At 37.8% G+C, this 20,021-nt stretch overlaps 1 protein-coding gene across 7 annotated transcripts; it reads left to right on the top strand.

Annotated features, from left to right (window-relative positions):
- The first annotated feature begins 3 nt into the window (after nucleotides 1–3).
- LOC117212205 (histone acetyltransferase p300) lies at nucleotides 4–17,261 on the top strand. 7 transcript variants are annotated; one of them, XM_033456770.1, is made up of 21 exons: nucleotides 4–986; nucleotides 2,494–2,652; nucleotides 4,291–4,496; nucleotides 4,581–4,955; nucleotides 5,035–5,326; nucleotides 5,396–5,701; nucleotides 5,777–8,703; nucleotides 8,788–8,945; nucleotides 10,116–10,229; nucleotides 11,357–11,491; nucleotides 11,562–12,038; nucleotides 12,115–12,280; nucleotides 12,524–12,694; nucleotides 12,776–13,009; nucleotides 13,095–13,325; nucleotides 13,404–13,523; nucleotides 13,605–13,906; nucleotides 14,098–14,508; nucleotides 14,597–14,909; nucleotides 15,000–15,426; nucleotides 15,520–17,261. In XM_033456770.1, the coding sequence occupies exons 1-21, from the start codon at nucleotides 905–907 to the stop codon at nucleotides 15,993–15,995; spliced, it is 8,082 nt and encodes a 2,693-aa protein (XP_033312661.1). In that variant the 5' UTR covers nucleotides 4–904; the 3' UTR covers nucleotides 15,996–17,261. The 7 variants fall into 7 exon arrangements, with proteins under 7 accessions (XP_033312661.1, XP_033312660.1, XP_033312659.1 ...); XM_033456769.1 differs by having other exon boundaries at nucleotides 14,594–14,909; XM_033456771.1 differs by having other exon boundaries at nucleotides 5–986; nucleotides 10,149–10,229; nucleotides 14,594–14,909.
- Nucleotides 17,262–20,021: the final 2,760 nt, after the last annotated feature.

Here is a 20,021-nt window from a genome sequence, read left to right as displayed (position 1 = left end):
GCCATTTTACGTTAGCCGATACTCGTGCGGTGCGGAACTCTCGCGATCGCTTTTCCCGAGCGAATTTCTGTGGCGCGCGGTGGCCGCCCCGGAACCGACTCATTTCATCGTCTTCGCCTCCTGGCGTCCGTGATTGCCTCGAATGTGTGGGGAAAGCGAGCTGCGTCCGCGGTGATCATTCGCGCGCCCCGTGTCGCAGTGTGCCAAGGCGAGAGAAGAGGAGAGAAAGATGGTGCCAGCGGGCCTCGAGAGCGATATCGTTGCTGCGAGCTAGCGCCGTGCGCGCAGCCAGTTCGCCACACTCGAGTGTTTGACGAGTCGTGTGCGACCGACTAAACCGAATATAACGTGAGAACTCGTTTGGTAGTGGTGTGCATTTAAGTCGAAGTGGTGATCTTCGATATTGTGATACCGATAGTCTAGTTAACTTCTCGGTCTGTCCCGTCGTCGTGCGAGTGGCCTGTGCGCCCATTGAAAAATTTACTGTGTGTGTGGGCTTTGAGCGCGGGGTTCGACGTACCCCCGACGATGCCCAATGGTTGATCGTGTACCAAAGCGTGCTCGGGGACGCTCCACGCGCCGCGGTTTTCATTGTTATTGTCATGCTTGTGAATACGCTAAGAGCTTGGTGAATTTTCGCGGCTTCGCCGAAGAGGAGGAAGCAGCAATAGCATCAGCAGCAGCAGTAATAGCATCATCAGCACTAGTACCGATCTTCTAGTGGCGTAGTGCAGCGTTTCGTTCGTGTGTGTATACCCGTGTATACGTGCCTGCGTGCGTGCCTGGCTGCGTGCGTGCGTGCGTGCGTGCGTGCGGTCGTCCTGACTTGCTGCCGCCGCCGCTTACTTGCTACCAGGAGTAAACAGCCTGAAACACAAGAAATAATTAACCCTGAAAAGAAACCATGGCCGACCACCTGGTGGACGGGCCACCGAATAAGCGGCCGAAGCTCGGAGATCCTTTCCAGGGGACTTCGGATTCCGCGGGTAAGTTCTTTCATTTTCATCACGGTGAACTTTCTTTGCAATAGAGTCGCTATCGCGACTAACCTTTCGGGGATGAAACGTCGCAAGTAGCACATACGCCGTTTTTCTAATTACATGATACCACACGCATATATCTTTCTTATTATATTAAGAAATATATGCTCTTCGATTTATCAGAGGCATACTGTCAATTCGTTGACGGATGCAACCTTTGAGCAAAATTGCCCACATGTCTCGATGCCTTCGTTTTTCAAGAAATGCACCCTTTTGTTATTGTCTTCGTATCATTTACCTTTATCGAAAACAATGTGTCTGATAGACAGTCTCTCTCTCTCTTTCTCTCTCTCTTTTTCTCTCTTTCTTTTTTTCTTTCCACAACATTTTTGTATAGGTTTTGAACTTTCAGGAAAGTGCTGTGGTTGTAGCTGGTTATTATCGTTTCATGTTACAAGTGTTACATTATTACCCTTTGACAGGACCCTCTATTCGGATTATTCTAAAATTGTGTAATTTTTTTTTGTTTTGTCGTCGTATGTAACGATCAAAATCTCTATTTTGTTATTAGTTAACTGTTTGTAAACTAACCTAAATTATTCAAGAAATGCTATTGCGGAAATTGATTACTTTATCAATTGTCTAACGTGTTATTATTGATTCGATAAATTGTTTTAAATTGTTCTACGAAATTGTATTTATTCGTATGAATTTATATGGTAACTCATGTCAGGAAACAGAGATATTTAAGAAATATTTTCAATTGTGACAGTATTGGCATTAATGAATGTTTTGGGTTGAGTTTTTATCTTACAATGTTTTTACATATTTTGATATTAATAAATCATTATATATAGTTATTCTTAATAAAAAATAAATTATTAGAAAGTTTCAAATTATTGGTTGTTGGAAGTTCGGGCAATTTGGATACAGTGTATAAATTTTGCTCAGAGGTTATAGAAATATTCCGTGTTTAAAAAAAAATTGTTTGTACTAAATAATCTGTAACTTCTGTCTTGTTGCACGTTCTTTCTATTATTTAAATTTAACCTAAACAAAATAATAGTATATTGTAAATTTTTTAGTTGTCTTTAAATTTAGTTCTCATTTTATTTTTGTAGTGCATGGCAAATGCATGGAAGTTTGAATAATTATTAAAAAAAGACATGCTGGCATGATTGATGCGCTAACCATCTCTTGAATCTTATTTTCTTTAAGTGCTACCTGATCACCTTAACAGTTTCTGAACTCAATAATATTTCATATAATCCCATATCGATTTGGTGATGACTGTGTCACTTAAATACTTGATGTATCAATCACGAGATTTAGTCAGGTTACACAAAGTGGCAGACATAGTCTTTCTTTTTTCAGGATTATAGATATTAATTCATCTATACCAATTAGTTGCATTTGAAGGAAAATTTAGACTATTTCTGCTGCTTAAAAACTGTGATCCAGAAAGCATAGACAGTTTTTCCACAGTCTGAAATAAAAACTGTGATATATGTAGTGGGTATGGCGCCTCTAATGATGCACCATGCTTATACAAACTACGGGGGAGGTGGCAGTGGTAACATGCAACAAATGCAGGGCCCGCCACAACAGCAGCTTCATCTGCAACAGCATCAGCTGCAGCCACATTGGAACAACCATACCATCCAGAAAAGAAGTAAATATTATTACAAAACCCAGCAAAAAGTTCAAAAACATTAAGTCCAGCACTACAGAATTTGTTTATCTGTCCATTCATCTCATTTATTAGTATCATAAAGTTGTAAAATCATTTAATTACTTCCAATTTATGTCATAATTTATTGCTAAAATAATTCGTAATTTTTATATTATAAAAGAAATGTATATAGTTTTGGCATATTGTCACTATGGTTCAATAAAGTTGATTTATTGTCGTTATTTGTAAAACCCACAATGAACATGAGGATTATATTGTTTTACTTATATGATAGAATATAAGAACAAATAAATGTAATATATTGCCTTATAATTGAGAAAGATTTGTTTCTTTTATATGATACTGGAGAAAAATTGGATCACTCTAAGTACTATAGGAAAAAATGTTTTAATTTAATATATAATAAAAAAAATATAAATAGATATGCTGTGAGCTTCAAGCATTGAGTGGTAATGTAATATGGACATGCGACACACATGTACAGAGCTCTAAAACTTTATATTAGGATGAAACTGTATTAAATATTGTGTATAAATTTTTAAATAAAATGCGATTATATCTTCAATGAGGTAAAGTTGAACTAGGTTGTTAGGTAGGTAACTATGATGTTTTGTACATAATCGTTTTTATACTTTGTAGGTAATTGATATCATAATTGAAATAAACTGATTTATATTATTTGTAAGAGTTTCAGAAACTTTTTTTTAATGTTACAACATTAAAAAACATTCCGTTTACAAACAGTTGTAAATATTCTTTAGAGTGACTATGATTTCTTCGCATGACTGTCTACTCTAAAGTTTGCCATCAGTAGCTTTGCTGCTTTTGTAGTTTAGCACGTCTTTATTGTGAAGAAATTTTTATTCTGCTGTAGTATAAACTCCCTTTAAGTTATGCTCACACAGTGTATGTCTCATGTCTTATTTATTTATGTATTTGTTTGTTTATATTTACAGTAGTTTGTGTAGAATCTTTTTGTTTTATTTTCTTTTTCTATTTTTCGTTTAAATTTGCATTTGACCCCTTTTTTCTCCGTTGTTGTATGGTCAATCATGGATAGTCAAGTAAGTTAAAGAGATATTTTTATATGACAAATGTATTTTTCAAACACTGTAGGCTAGTATAATTTGAACAAATACAAGCTTCTGCAATTTAAAATGTGATATGTACATAAATGTCATAAAATGTATTCATGTATGCATATATGTGCATGTATACTTACATGCAGGTATATTATACAACAAGCAACTACATTATATGGTAGTACGAAGATTTTACTATTAAATCTTTAGATAGAAGCTATGGTGACGGTGCTGAATCTTATCTTTATATCATTTACTAATGGTTTTTTGGTCTCTATGGTATATGTTACATTTAATATCATAATCTGACAATAATTTTCTAAACTGGTTATCTAGAGAAGTAATTATTCAGTTGTGATATCGAACTCTTCTATGAATTCTGTAGCCTAAAGAAAATCTTCAGTTTTGATGTACAACATGCTTGATATCATGGTTCAGTGGCTACACTTAGATATATTACTTTTGTAGTAACCAGTATCTTTTACAGCAACATACATACCATAATGCTGTTACTAATGCAAATTTTTATTCTCAGATTATATAACAAACACAGATATGTTTGATCTTGAAAATGATCTACCTGATGATCTGTTGTCATCGGGATCTTGGGGTTCTGCAACTGAAAGTGCTAAGCCACCAGCAACAGGTCCAGGCCCAGGGCAGCAAAATGGTGCGCTTGATTCAGAACTGAGACAACATGTACAGCAACAACAACTTTCACATCATCTAATACAACAACAAGTTCGTATATATAAATTATATGTTATGAATATTATGTATATATATACAAGAAACACTGCTTAATTTTGATCTTTCTTGAAACAGGGCAATAAAAATTTGGTTGCAAATTCTCTAGCAATGGCTGCTGGAACTTTGGGTAATAAAAGTCCAAATATGCAATCTCCACCAAATGTTTCTGTCTCTAAAGTAGTTGATCCACAAATGGTCGTGAGTCTGGGAAATTTACCAAGTAGTATAGCCAGTTCCTTGGCAAATAATCAAATGTCCATTGCAAATTCGATGGGAGGCCTTCAATCGTCAATGAGCATGGCTGGAAGTAATCCTACCATGTCAATGCCAGGTGGAATAAATTCTGCTCTTGTTATGACCAGTAGTGCCAGTGGAAATAACAATATGGGTGGAATGGCGGGTGGAAGTTTAATTGTAACCAACAGCTTGAATAAGCAACCTTTAAACACTGTGAGTTATAGTGGGATCAATATATATATGAAAACAGTATATCGTATAGAATATACAATCTAAACATTCTATGGTTTAGGTAACTATGATGGCCCCTAATACACAAGGAGGAATTCATCATCCTAGTGGGCCACATGGTGTTGCTCAAATGCAAAATGGACCTGGAATAATGAATACTAGAGCTGTAGCAATGCAACAACAGCAACAAGCTCATATGGTTGGACCAGCAAGGGGTCAAAGTCCACATCAACAAGTACATCAAGTTGGTATCGTAGGTCCTGGTCAGGGAGGTCCAAGAATCCAGGCACCCCCAAATATGACAAATATGCCAAATATGGGGCAAATAAGTGCATCAAGTCCTTATGGTTATGGTAATTATAGCAGTTGTATATGTAGTTGGTAAGTTTTAAGATATATTTAAATATACAATTTTTAATCAGGATCTCCAGCTAGTGGACAGGGGCCTGGTGTTACTGTATGTACTAACAGTCCTGTTGGAGTTGTTACACCACAACCAAAAGGAGTGGGAACAAACATGACTGCCATGCAAGGTAGTAGATTTGGAGGAACCGCAGGTCCTATTGGCTCCACAAATGTTGTGGGTGGTCAAGAAGGTGGCATGGCGCAACAAGCTCAACCACCTGCTCCAAGTCCAGCTCAACCTCAGTCTGGTGCACCAAGTGGAGGTCAACCTGGACCACAACAAGCTACTCAGGGGCAAATACCCGGTACTGGTGCTCCAGCTGGTAATTATTCGTTTCTATTTTTAAGTAAATTTATTTCATTAACGAAATTTAACTATATAATATTCATGTTACTAGGTGCTACAAAATCAACTGCTGATCCAGAAAAACGCAAACTTATTCAGCAACAACTAGTTCTTCTACTTCATGCGCATAAGTGTCAACGACGCGAAAGTCAAGCAAACGGTGAAGTTTGGCAATGTTCGTTGCCAGACTGTAAAACTATGAAAAATGTATTGACTCACATGACTGCTTGTCAAGCAGGGAAAAACTGTACAGTGCCACACTGTAGCTCTTCGAGACAAATTATTAGTCACTGGAAACACTGCAATCGTAACGATTGTCCTGTGTGTTTACCTTTAAAACAAGCAAACAAAAATAAAACAACAAATGCTGCTGCAGCATCTACGACACAACCAAATAGTCAACCAAATCCGAGTCAAACAGAAATGAGAAGAGCATATGATGCGTTGGGTATTCCATGTCCTACTACAACAACTGGTGGTTTGGTTGCTCAATGTGTAACTAGAAGAATGCCAACACCAAGCATGCAAGGAGCACCCGGCGCGATTGGAAACGTTAGATTAGCTCAACCTCCAACTCAGAATGCACCCGGTCAATCTGTAGTTGGCGCCGGGCAACAAGTTGTTGCTCCAAATGTTTCTCTCCCTTTAAATTCTGATCCTAATACAGTTGGAGTTGCTGGTAATCAAGCAGCACCTACCAGTGGTCCCACGCCTGCTGCTGCAGCGACTGCCGCTAATATACAACAATCTGTTAATATGCAGCAACTGTTTGGTTTGAATGATTCAGGACAACTTAGTGTTCCAAGTGAAAATAGGTTAGCTAATCTTCAGCTTCCAGCTGGACTTCAACCAAGTCAAGTAACAGCAACATCGGTGCAGGAATCAAAGGATTGGCATCAAACTGTAACACCAGATCTTAGAAATCATCTCGTTCATAAATTGGTTCAAGCAATATTTCCAACTCCCGATCCACAAGCTATGCTTGATAAAAGAATGCATAATCTTGTTGCATATGCAAGGAAAGTTGAAGGCGACATGTATGAAATGGCCAATTCAAGATCAGAATATTATCATTTGCTTGCCGAAAAAATATACAAAATTCAAAAAGAATTAGAGGAAAAACGACAAAAGCGGAAAGAACAACAACAACAACAGTTACAAGCTCAGCAGCAACAACAACCACAACCTGCAGGAACATCTGGCTCAGGTTTAAGGCCATGTGCTCCCCCAGGTGTTGGTACCGTTCCACCATCACGACCAGTTGGAACAGTTACCCCTAGTTTGCGTAGTCATTCGCCAAGTATGACGCTTGGAAATTTACCTGCAATGGGTATTCCGCACAATAGAATGCAGTTTCCGCAACAACAACAAACGCAACAAGTACAGGTTCAGTCCCAAACGAATGTTCAAGCTCAGGCTCAAGCACAGGCCCAGGCTCAGGCTCAGGCTCAAGCTCAAGCTCAGGCTCAAGTTCAAGTTCAGCAACAAATGCAACAGCAGCAGCAACAACAACAGCAGCAGCAGCAGTCAGGAATTTTGGTTGGCCCACCTGGTCCTAGTCCAAATGGACAATCAACTTCTAATCCCAACGTCGTTTCAAATCCTGGTCTCAGTCCTTTTGGACAACCACAAATGTCACAATCAAGTTTAACAACAACTACTACGTCTGCAACAACTAGTCAATTCCCAACCTCAAATGGTACTTCCGGTTTACCTAACAGTTCGCCTGTACAGAATCAACATCAATATTCTGATATTATGAAAGTTAGATTAGCGCAAGCTCAAGCAGCAATTGCGCACCAACATCAGCAGCAGCAACAGCAGCAGCCGCCATCACAACCTCAGCCTCAACAACAATCAAGTCAGTCACAGCCGCAACAACCAACAAGTACTTCGAATCAAAACGCTACGACAACCTCAATGCCGCAAACGCCGTCACCATTTAGCAGTATGCAACAACAAAACAATCAACAGCAAAATCAATTCAACAATAGTCGGCCTCTTTCGGTTTCAACACCTAACGATAATGGCATCAGTACATCAACTCCACAAACGATACCACCTCCTGCTTCTAGTGGCCCTAGTCCCAGCCCAGCAACGACGACAAATGGACCTCAATCTACAACTTCCACACCTAATACGCCACTAGTTCCTTCATTAATGACTCCAAATCAGACAGTTTCTTCCGCCAACCAAACACCACCTCATCCTGCTACTACACCATCTCCTGCCGGCCTTGCAAGTCTTGGAAAAGGCATGACATCTCAAGAGAGGGCTGCATTAAATGCACCGAGAACTTCGTCCATGTCTTCGCAAATGGCGGCTATTACAGCCGCTTTAGATCGTGATAATTCTCCTAGTCCACCAATGAATAACAATAAGGGAAAATTGGATTCTATTAAGGAAGAAAGTATGAAAATGGAAATTAAAACAGAAGATGGTTCTGAGAATCACAGAATGGATGGAGGTAAAAGTGTCAATAATGAGGTGTCTATTAAAACTGAAATCAAAACAGAACCAATGGAGGAAGGATCCAGTGAGAGTATTGTAAAAGAAGAACCTATTAGTATTAAGGAAGAACCTGTAACACCAATATCCAGTCAAGACACAACAACGCCAGATATTAAACCATTAGTTCCTGAACCGATACAACCAAGCGGAACGTCAACTGATAAGAAACGGTTGTGTTTATTCAAACCAGATGAGTTGCGGCAAGCATTAATGCCAACATTAGAAAAACTTTATCGCCAAGATCCAGAGTCTATACCATTTAGACAACCCGTCGATCCTCAAGCATTGGGAATTCCTGATTACTTTGATATTGTTAAAAAGCCGATGGATCTTTCAACGATCAAAAGAAAATTAGATACAGGGCAATACAGTGATCCGTGGGAATATGTGGATGACGTATGGATGATGTTTGATAATGCATGGCTTTACAATCGTAAAACATCACGTGTTTACAGATATTGTACAAAGGTATGTTTATTTCTGAATCATCCAATCAGTGTGTACTGATATCAATAATGACTTTCAAATTACAAATTTTTTCATCGATTTTAGCTTTCTGAAGTCTTTGAGCAAGAAATAGATCCTGTAATGCAAGCCTTGGGATATTGCTGTGGAAGAAAATACACATTCAATCCACAAGTACTATGTTGTTATGGAAAGCAGCTTTGTACAATACCAAGAGATGCAAAGTACTACTCCTATCAAAATAGGTCAGTAATATGGAAAAGTTTTAGTCAAATAACTATGTAAAACAAGAAAATTCATTTAATAATTGAAAAAATAGTCTCTCTCTGCATGAAGGGAATATGTTAGTAGGTTTTATCTCCATCTTGCCCTTTAGTAATTTCTTTACTTAGATAATTAGATATCTTGTTAATGACTTCTGTTGCTCCCAGCTGTCTTCAAAGATTACTGACATTAGCTATACCTGTTAAGTTTTCAAAGTTCAAGTTGCCTTTAGGCGCATTCGACTTTCATGGTACATTTTTATTTATAGAAAAATGTTCTATAATCGGATACGCCAGATTAACTTGGCAGGCCAATTAACCTGTTTCGGTTATATCAGTCGATACAGGCCAGTCTCCTGACCAACACGTTTCTTTTTTTACGTTTTTTATTACAATCATGAAACATTTGTCAATGAATGCATTGTTTCGTAACGTTCGCACATATGAAGTTGAAATTTTATTACGCATATACTTAAGGGATATAAAGCTTTCTATAGTCATCCTTAAAATTAGATGCTTTTTAAATATATATTTTGTTTTATAAATAATATAAAATGTACAAAGGAATTTTTAACCGAAGGAAGTCATTTGTTAAATACTCTTCAGTATATGCAACTAAGTAATTTATGTATATATTATATGGTGTCTAACTATGGCACTCTTCTCTTCTTTGTATGTTACCTTCGCTCTACCCATGGGTTGCGCACGCACACACAAATCCTTGTTTGCTGCTTGCTTCTTGTGTTGCCCGCGCCCCTTGCTTCTTTCTGACTCTACTACTTCATGCCACGAAAATTGATACTTGGAAATTGGACGATTGAAATTGGATACCTGACATTTAAAATGAAAACATAAATAAATGTAAAACAAATTGTATTTGTGATAAATGAAAAATAATGAAAAAAATATGTTCATTAAATGAAATGATGACTTCCTACAATTTAAAAATATAATGAAATGGATCCAAACATATTACAATTGGCAAAACACTACTTGCATGTGTATAATTGCAAATACAAACAAATATTTATCAAAATTGGATACTCGACATTTGGATACATCGATTGGGGCGTGAAAAAATTGATCTTCGTATGATGCACGCATGACATTGACGAATTGAAATTTGGATCTAAACACTATTGGTTGGAACAGTAGTCTAAAGGCATATGGTCTTGTTTCCGACAGATACACCTTCTGTCAGAAATGTTTCAACGACATTCCTGGTGATACTGTGACGTTAGGAGATGATCCAACGCAACCACAAACGTAAGTTTTGAAATAAATATATCATCAATATTTGTTATATATATATATATATATGTCGGGTTTACATTAGAATTAGGGTTAAGGGCGTGAAGCGAATCTTCGTTTGGATTACACGTCGTCGTTATGCAATAGAGAAGACATTGGCTAGTGCAAATACGATTACCATAGAACCGGACAAGTAACCGTGGTAATTAGATACTCGAGAAACTAATGACAATGATCCTAGGTTCAATAACGAATCCGCGGACAACGGGACGGTAGTCGTACGCACTCGCAAAAATCTAAGTCGGATTCTGTGTTAATATTTGCTGACCGTAAGGCGTTAATCTTTTTGTCGATGAGACCGCAAGCGAGAATGACTTTCCGTCCCGGTGATACCCCAGAGGAAAACTATGACGGGGTGTGTCTAAGGACACGAGATCATCGGATTCGTCGGGGACATCCTACGTTCGGAAAGTAAGGGAAATTGACGTTGCTGCTAATTGGCCAATCTCCATATCGGTAGTTAGAAAAGGATGCTAGCCGCCCTTGAGGGAGGGTTCCTAGTGGGAGACGTCGTTCGTGGAAAAATAGGTCTCTCCTGTCTTCCTGTAACTGGGACAAAGACTGTGTATCTGTTGACGGATTTTAGGTAACTAGATATTAGTGTTTATAACGGTCCTCGGGCTAGCCGATCACGTACTGCGGAGACGCGTCGGCATCTGGTAAACATCCTGCCCGGAGAATAGGACCTGCGTGAGGCGAGCTACGGGACAGAAACCGTTGGAATGTTTACTGTCACGTGTCGCTACAAATCTTTCTTTTAAGGAGAGCTATAGGGTTACTCAATGCCTTTGTTAGATGGAGAGTTCGTCCCGTTGACCGCGGCCACGTTTGGCGACCAATTGTCGCCTTGAGCCCAAGCTCATTGTCACAAGTCTCAAACAAATACAATTGGGTAGAATGACACAAGTCTCAAACAAATACAATTGGGTAGAATCATTTAATTACAATGTTTTTATGGATTTTCCCGAGGTTTCAGAGGGAAGGCACCGGTGTCCTCTTATCTCCGACATATATATACATATATAATACATATCTGTATTATATATACATACATAAAATTAAATTATTATATTTTATTACAGTGCCATTAAAAAGGAACAGTTCCAGGAAATGAAGAACGATCATTTGGAATTGGAGCCTTTTGTTGTATGTACAGATTGCGGTAGAAAGGTACATCAGATATGTGTGCTTCACATGGAATCAATTTGGCCTTTAGGGTAAGTAAAACATTTTCTTATGAAATAAATATAAATAGTGTAGTTCTTATAACTAGACTTTTTCTTGTAGATTTACTTGTGATAATTGCTTGAAGAAAAAAGGTCAAAAACGTAAAGAAAATAAATTTAATGCTAAACGTTTACCAGTTACTAAATTAGGTACCTATATCGAAACACGTGTGAACAACTTCTTAAAGAAAAAAGAAGCTGGTGCTGGAGAAGTTGCAATTAGAGTTGTAGCATCCAGTGATAAAGTTGTCGAAGTGAAGCCAGGAATGAGAAGTCGATTTGTGGAAAATGGTGAAATGCCTGGTGAATTTCCGTATAGAGCAAAAGCTTTATTTGCATTTGAAGAAGTTGACGGAACTGATGTATGTTTCTTTGGCATGCATGTGCAAGAATATGGTAGTGAATGTACACCACCTAATACTCGAAGAGTTTATATTGCGTATTTGGATTCTGTACACTTTTTCCGGCCTAGACAGTTCCGAACAGCAGTATATCACGAAATTCTCCTTGGATACTTGGATTATGCAAAACAATTAGGGTAAATTGAACTTTGTTCATTGAAATTGAAATTTGCAGTATTAATACGTTTATTACAAACTTTTTTTTTTGTATAGATATACAATGGCTCATATTTGGGCTTGTCCTCCTTCTGAAGGTGATGATTACATTTTCCACTGCCACCCGCAAGAACAAAAGATTCCAAAGCCTAAAAGATTACAAGAATGGTATAAGAAAATGTTAGACAAAGGCATGGTTGAAAGGATCGTACTCGATTACAAAGTTAGTATTAACACATAACTAATCTGAACACATCTTATACAGTCTTACGTGTTTCCTGAGAATTAATTGTCATTCTTGGGTGTCAGAAGAGACTAAAATTAATGTCTGCAGAAGCTAATGTTTACATTGAACTTATAAATTTAAACATAGGATTAGCAGACTACAATTAGAGTTAAATGTTTCTGTTTACAATTTAAAAATGATAAAAATTGGAGGTTAATTTTTTTTATTTATTAATTTCAGGACATCTTAAAACAAGCGATGGAAGATAAACTTACATCTGCAGCTGACTTACCGTATTTTGAAGGTGATTTCTGGCCGAATGTTTTAGAAGAAAGTATCAAAGAATTAGATCAAGAAGAAGAAGAGAAACGTAAACAAGCGGAAGCTGCGGAAGCTGCCGCTGCTAATGCAGTAAGTACAGTTTAGTGATGTATTATTGGAGATGGTAGATAACAAAGAACTAATCATGGTCTATACAACTTTTTGTTACAGATTTTCTCATTGTCAGAGGATTCTGAAACAGGGCCAGACGGCAAAAAGAAAGGGCAAAAGAAAGCTAAGAAATCCAATAAATCTAAGGCAAATCAAAGAAAAAATAGTAAAAAATCTAATACCCCACAAACAGGAAATGATCTTTCAGCGAAAATTTTTGCCACTATGGAGAAACATAAAGAAGTATTCTTTGTTATTAGGTTGCATAGTGCTCAAAGTGCAGCCAGTTTAGCAGTAAGTATTTAGGATTAATTTATATTTATTATTTTTTTTAATAATCGAATAGTATTCTTACATTCGAAAATAATGCACGTTTTAGCCTATTCAAGATCCTGATCCAGTTATTAATTGTGACCTTATGGATGGCCGCGATGCTTTTCTTACAATGGCTAGAGAAAGACATTATGAATTCTCTTCCTTAAGGCGCGCGAAATTTAGTTCTATGTCTATGCTATACGAATTGCATAACCAAGGTCAAGACAAGTTTGTTTATACTTGCAATAATTGTAAGAGCCATGTAGAAACAAGATATCATTGTACGGTTTGTGATGTAAGTATTAAAACAATCATCTGTAAATATGTTTCGTCCTATTTTTAAACAATCTAATGTTATTATTTATTATGCTAGGATTTTGATCTGTGTATAAGCTGTAAAGAAAAAGACGGCCATCCTCATCATATGGAAAAACTTGGTTTAGATTTGGATGATGGTTCATCGCCGGCCGATGCTAAACAAGCTAATCCACAGGTAAAAATATATTTTTATTAACTGAATATATCAATAATTTTGCTATGAATATTTATAATAAATACTTTTATTTTATAATAGGAAGCGCGTAAACTTTCAATTCAAAGATGTATTCAATCGTTGGTGCACGCGTGTCAATGTAGAGATGCTAACTGTCGTTTAACAAGTTGTCAAAAGATGAAGAGAGTAGTAACGCATACTAAAGTTTGCAAACGGAAGACGAACGGTGGCTGTCCAATCTGTAAACAATTGATAGCGTTGTGCTGTTATCATGCTAAACACTGCCAAGAGACTAAATGTCTTGTTCCATTCTGTTCGAACATCAAACATAAGCTGAAACAACAACAGCTTCAACAGCGGCTACAACAAGCGCAGTTGTTAAGGTAAATACCTCAGTAGTAGTAGTAGTAGTAGTAGTAGTAGTAGTAGTAATAGTAGTAGTAGTAGTAGTAGTAGTAGTAGTAGTAGTAGTAGTAATAATAATAATAATAATGATAATAACAACAACAACAACGTTAGAGTAATAATTTCCAAAGATAACCAGGTGTTTATCTTTCTTTTTAATCTGTTTTAGGAGACGAATGGCTGCGATGAATAGCAGACCCACAGGTCCAGTGGGAGCGATGCAATCCGGACAACAGAGTTCAAATGTTACTATGACCACAGGTGTTGCTATGAAACCAGGTGTCAGTCCTACCAATTTACCTTCGCCACATCAACCTGGAATAGGATTGAAACCTGGAACTCAGACACCACCTGCTCACGTTCTCCAAGTTGTTAAGCAAGTACAGGAAGAAGCTGCACGGCAACAAGTACCGCATGGTTATGGTAAAGTAACGCCAGGTGGTGGAGTTGGTGCTGGAGTTGGCGTTGGAGGACAAACGGGTGGCGTAATGCCACCACCTCCAATGCAACGGCCAATGCCTGTACAAATGCCAAATCCTGGCGGTACGCATCTTATTCCAATGGATCAATGGACAGCAAGGTGAGCTATTGAATATAATAATTAAAATACCGTACACAGATATGTATCATAAAAAGAGGTATTAAAGCTACACCTTTATTTACAGTAGGTATCAGCCAAGTGCACTGATGCAACAGAATCCTGGTTTGAGACAGCAAACGCCGCAACAGTTAATGCAACAGCAGCAACAACATCAAGGGCAGCCAGCAATAGCTATGGGAGGACAGATGCCTAGACAAGCTGGAGTTCTTGGTGGTCCTGTTAATCAAGTTGGTCCTCAAACTCAAAGCAACATGCACAAGCATGTATTGCAGCAACTTATGCAAACTCTTAAGAATCCCCATACTCCTGAACAGCAAAACCAAATACTTCAAATACTCAAAAGCAATCCACCAATTATGGCTGCTTTTATCAAACAACGGGTATGACGATTAATTTCTTCTATATTATTTGTCTGCTGACATTTTTGATTTTAATAATTTCTATCACCATATAATTTTTTAAATTAATAGGCACTTGCTCTAAATCAACAACAAAGTGGTCAATATGGTGGAGGAGTGGGCGGACCTTTGGGTCCTAATCAGCCGCAGCAACAACCTGCTCTGCAACATATAATGTCTCAGCAGCAGCAGCAGCAGCAACAGCATCAGCAGCAGCAGCAGCACCAACAACAGCAACAACAGCAAGGCAGAATGCAAATACAGGCAATGCTAAATCAACAACAACAACAGCAGCAGCAGCAGCAACAACCTGTTCAACAGCAACCACCACAGTGGTATAAACAGCAAATGCTGGTATTGCAAAGGCACCAGCACCCGTCGCAGCAGCAACAACACCCACAGCAGCAGCAGCAACAGCAGCAGCAACAACAACAACAATTTACACAACCACCAGCACCGCCTTATGGCCAACAGCGACCTATAAGGCCGCCCCTTCTCGGTAAGAATTATTTAATTCTGGAGAAAACGAGATTCGTCGAGCCGCTTGGTTCGTGGTCTAACGTTTGCCACGATTCCGCGTATTCTTCTCCAGGTTATGGTGGCTTTAGCGAACAAGGATACGGTCAACCTGGCTTAAAACCAACACCACCTCCGGTACCTTCTCCGCAAGGTGTGATGGGGCCTCCAGGGATTTCTGTACAGCAACAATTAATGCAGTCCGTTCGATCTCCACCGCCAATTCGTTCTCCTCAACCAAATCCTTCCCCACGACCGGTTCCCTCTCCACGTAATCAGCCAGTTCCTTCCCCTCGATCAGGACCGGTGCCATCACCCCATCATCATCCACCTCATGGTACACCAACACATTCACCGGCTCATGAACTCGGTGGGCCAAGTGAAATGATGCTTTCGCAGCTGAGTGGTGGAACTGGTGCACCGACTGGTCACCCGGGTACCATGCCGCATCATCCATCTCCAGCTCCACCGCCCACTAGTGGCACAGACTCGAGTGAAGTGACGCCCATGACGCCACAAGATCAACTTTCAAAATTTGTCGAAGGATTGTAGTGACTGTTAGTGAAGTCGGTTAACACGAGTGACTATGTTAGTGGGCGAACGATGATCTTGCATCGTATGTCAACCGTTTAGAAAGAACGGTCGCTGTTCCACCTCTCTGTCATGAGAACAGAGAGAGTAACTTCCATCCGTTCTGCGTTCCTAGCTTCGTGGAGATCAGGTACAACTACTTACGTCCGGTACACTGACCAAGTGCTGATGTTCAGAGACGGGTCAGAGTACCACTGGTGCGACCAAATTAATCCCGGATGACGCGTGTTTCTTTTTTCTATCTCCGAGTTAAGGTGCAGGAGCGATACAGCGTGTTGTGGTGCTGCTTAGATGCTCCGCGAAGATTCTACAGCTGGCTCAATGGACACTTGAACTTACGTTATTGTATTCTCGTATCTCAACCTCGGCTCCCCAATTGCGAACCAGTGGAACGACGAGAAACAATTAATTTGAAACTATACACACATGAAATCAAGAGAGACTATTAATACTTTCTCCCCGTAAATATACATACATATACAAAAGAAACACACACTATGTCCCTGCCCAAACTTTTATTCCCCTTACACATGACTTTTTCATCTATACCACCTTCCCTCGCTGCTGCTCGTGCAGGCTGAGTGAAATCGTACAAATGTGTTGTGTATACTTAACGTTAATTGATAATTAATAGTTCAAATATTATTAGCGTAGCGATTATATGCAGTTATTATATACCACTATTATTATTATCGTGACAAGATGCAAAGTATATAACAAGAAAAAAAAAACGAACTGTATGAAAATGGAAAGATATTGAAAAAGAAATCAACAACATTGTATGTAAGGAAGGGAGAAAAGAATTTAGTGGAAAGTTAAGTAATGTTAACTTAGGTTAATTTGTTATTAAGAGATCGCAACGGTTGCCGAAGGTTGTGCCGAAACCTTAGCACCATTAAATTTTATGGATCATTCTGAAATTAACCTTCAAAATAATCTGCTAAATTGTCTATGGGAAAGAAACCTAATAACAGAACAGGCGAGACAACGCGGATTAACGGTGTCGCAACCAAAAAGTAGAAATTCACAAGCTTACTAATGGGAGGATTTATAAATCGTGTTAATTTTGACAACAAGAGTTTTTCAAACCGAGGGTCCAACATGTACAGTTCAATCAAAATATGTAGCTACGAAGCGTAAACGTAAAGGACCCTCGCATGAAAATCGTTCTGTACATACTATACTATTATTACGATAATAATAACGATTATTATTAATTTCCCTGTCTATTATGAATTTATTATTATTATTATTATTGCTATTATATATAATTATTATTGATTCTTAATTATTATTATTACTATTATTACTCTACTACTACTACTATTATTATTAATAATATTATTTTTATTATTCTTCTTATTATTACCATTATTACTATTAATATTATTATGAAAGAAAAATTCAAAACACATAAGTATAGTGTTAATATTCGGGAAAAAAGCGAGAAAGGGATCCACACACACGCGTTATAATTATAATAGGATATCTCTGTGCACGATAAACCCGAGAAAAAGAAATACAAATGCAGATACAAGTACACATACATACCGAAGTATGTGACTATGCCAGTGCTGTATCATAGTAAACTATAAGTGTAACTTTTCCTCTCTCTTTTTTCTTCGATACCTATTTAAATGACTAGCTGGTAACGAATGATGCGTGAAGGTGTACTTCGGAAGTCCGTATCGTCGGATATTTTTTAAATACACGGTGTACAATGTAGCCACCATGTAACCAAGCTATAACCGATTTAATCATAATCAGAATCATTAATGGCACATGCAACCGGTGTAAGATTCATATTTAAACGTGGCGTTTCCGTCGACGAAAGCGCGGTCCGATTCGAAACAAAAGGCCAGAGAAATCATGACCCGTTTGAGAGACACGTTACCTCTTGAAAAATGTATTTGACTCATTCTGATACATTTATCATCAGATATATCTACATACATATAACATCGTACATTTCCATTTGTCTTATATACATCGGTACCCTTTGAATTCGTTATAAAAGCAGGCAAAAAGCATTTTTCTTTTTTTTATAAAAATAAAGAAAAAATCTAACGAACGATTGGCGAATGTTCTTTGCCTTGAAAATTTTAATCGCAGGGTTGGACGGGGGTAAGTTTAACGAGAATAGTTCGTTTAAGACAACCGGTTTTCTTTCACTCAATTAAGCTCCAAGCTCGAAAGATCGCTTTTTGTTATTTTTAAACTATTTTAAATTCCTTTATAAATCGGTTAATGTGAATCGTCAATCGATTCCGAAACATTCCTTTTGTTATGTATTCTCTTTCTCGCCCTTTCCTCTATCCACCGGTTTTTCTCTACGTCCTTCGTCCCTCGGACTAGTTTTATAGAAAGAACGTCGTAGATTCGTCTTTCCAAGATCGTCGTATAAAAGGACAAAACGAAAGAGAAAAAAAGATAATTATGTAGAATTATGTGATAGCAGTTGAATCGAGCGGGTCAACTATAAATCGGTTGAGAAACAAATCCTGTCGTGCGTTTGAAATTTCTAAAAATGAGATGAAAACGAAAAGCAAAGATTAAGAAACAAAGTAACACAAAGAACAAAAAATAACAATCTACGAAATGCGGATGGTTATTAACTGTAGATTTAAGTAAACGATTTTACTAGTAAAAAGAAGAGTAATAATAACGACGAAGACCCAAAAGTATTTGGCTTAGTATGGCTGTGTTTAGGGCAGTGTTGTAAATCTGAAAGTGGTATACCTTTTTTGGTAGTAAACTCTTTAAGAGCGGATAATCGAACGCTATCGTGTACCAATCCGACGATCGCGATCTACACGAGTCATTTTATCGTTTGATTTTATTAATAATTAATTACTAACGAAGATGACACAATTGATAAGAATCGGCGTTCATTTGCGAACGAATCGTAAAAATACGATATACGATGGGTGTGTGCGTGTGCACAGATATAAAGAAAAATGAGTTTTCTCTTTCTGGAGATAGTTCGAGCACATAATTGCGAGTGTAAAAATGGGTCTTAGTGTGTTCGAACATCGAGAAAGAGATTGGATTGTAGATTCGCGAAAAATTACTTCTGTAGATGATAAAAAAGAAAAAGAAAGAAACGAATGAAACGGAAGCGATTTGCACGTCGGATCTGTTGGTACGTCGGCGTTCGTGGACAATTTATTATTGTAACGAAAAGCGAACGATACAACACTATATATATATTATATATGTACTATATATATTATATATGTATTACATATATTATATATATACATTATATGTATTATATATATATAATATATATACTATATATGTATTATACGATTTGTTTTTCTTTTTATATTATCAAACACAATATAGGCCGCGGTTATATCATGATGGAGTAAACGTTAATTAATTAATTATTCGATAGACGATAATTGCAAACAAAACTATGGAATATAATTATTATTATTACGCTATTATTATTGAAATACCAACTATAGAGTACTACTTTTTATTATGACATTTCGTAACTAGTGAATTGATTATCTAATTAAAGATTAATGAGACGCAAGTGTAACATTTATCCCCCTCGCTCTCCCCAGGTAAAAAAAGAAAGAGCTCACACCGTTCTTCATCCCAGTCTCTTTTTCTTTTCCCGAGGAAAAAAGTCTCGAGAGAGACAATGAGAATTTTCTCTCGATCCAGCCCCTCGAATCCTGATCCAACACTGCATCGGTCACGATAAATGTACAATATTTAATATAGTGCGCTTTCCTTTATTTATTTTTGTCGGTGGGATTCTCGTCGTTCTCGCTAAACGAGACAAACGGAAATGGAAAGAAAAGATACTGTCACCGTCGCCATTCAGATACCTTTTTGTATCCCCTGGTGTAAAGACCGTTCGCAGAGTGACTTAGGAAAAACTTTAGTTAACGTCTTGTTTGCCCCCGTGTTCGCTATTCATTTTGTAAACGCGTTTTGTAAAATATATATGTTCGGTTTAGATGTGTGAAA

The sequence above is a fragment of the Bombus bifarius genome, unplaced genomic scaffold (assembly GCF_011952205.1).
Source record: "Bombus bifarius isolate JDL3187 unplaced genomic scaffold, Bbif_JDL3187 scf7180000008286, whole genome shotgun sequence".
Lineage (NCBI taxonomy): Eukaryota > Metazoa > Arthropoda > Insecta > Hymenoptera > Apidae > Bombus > Bombus bifarius.
This window is presented reverse-complemented; position numbering and strand designations above follow the sequence as displayed.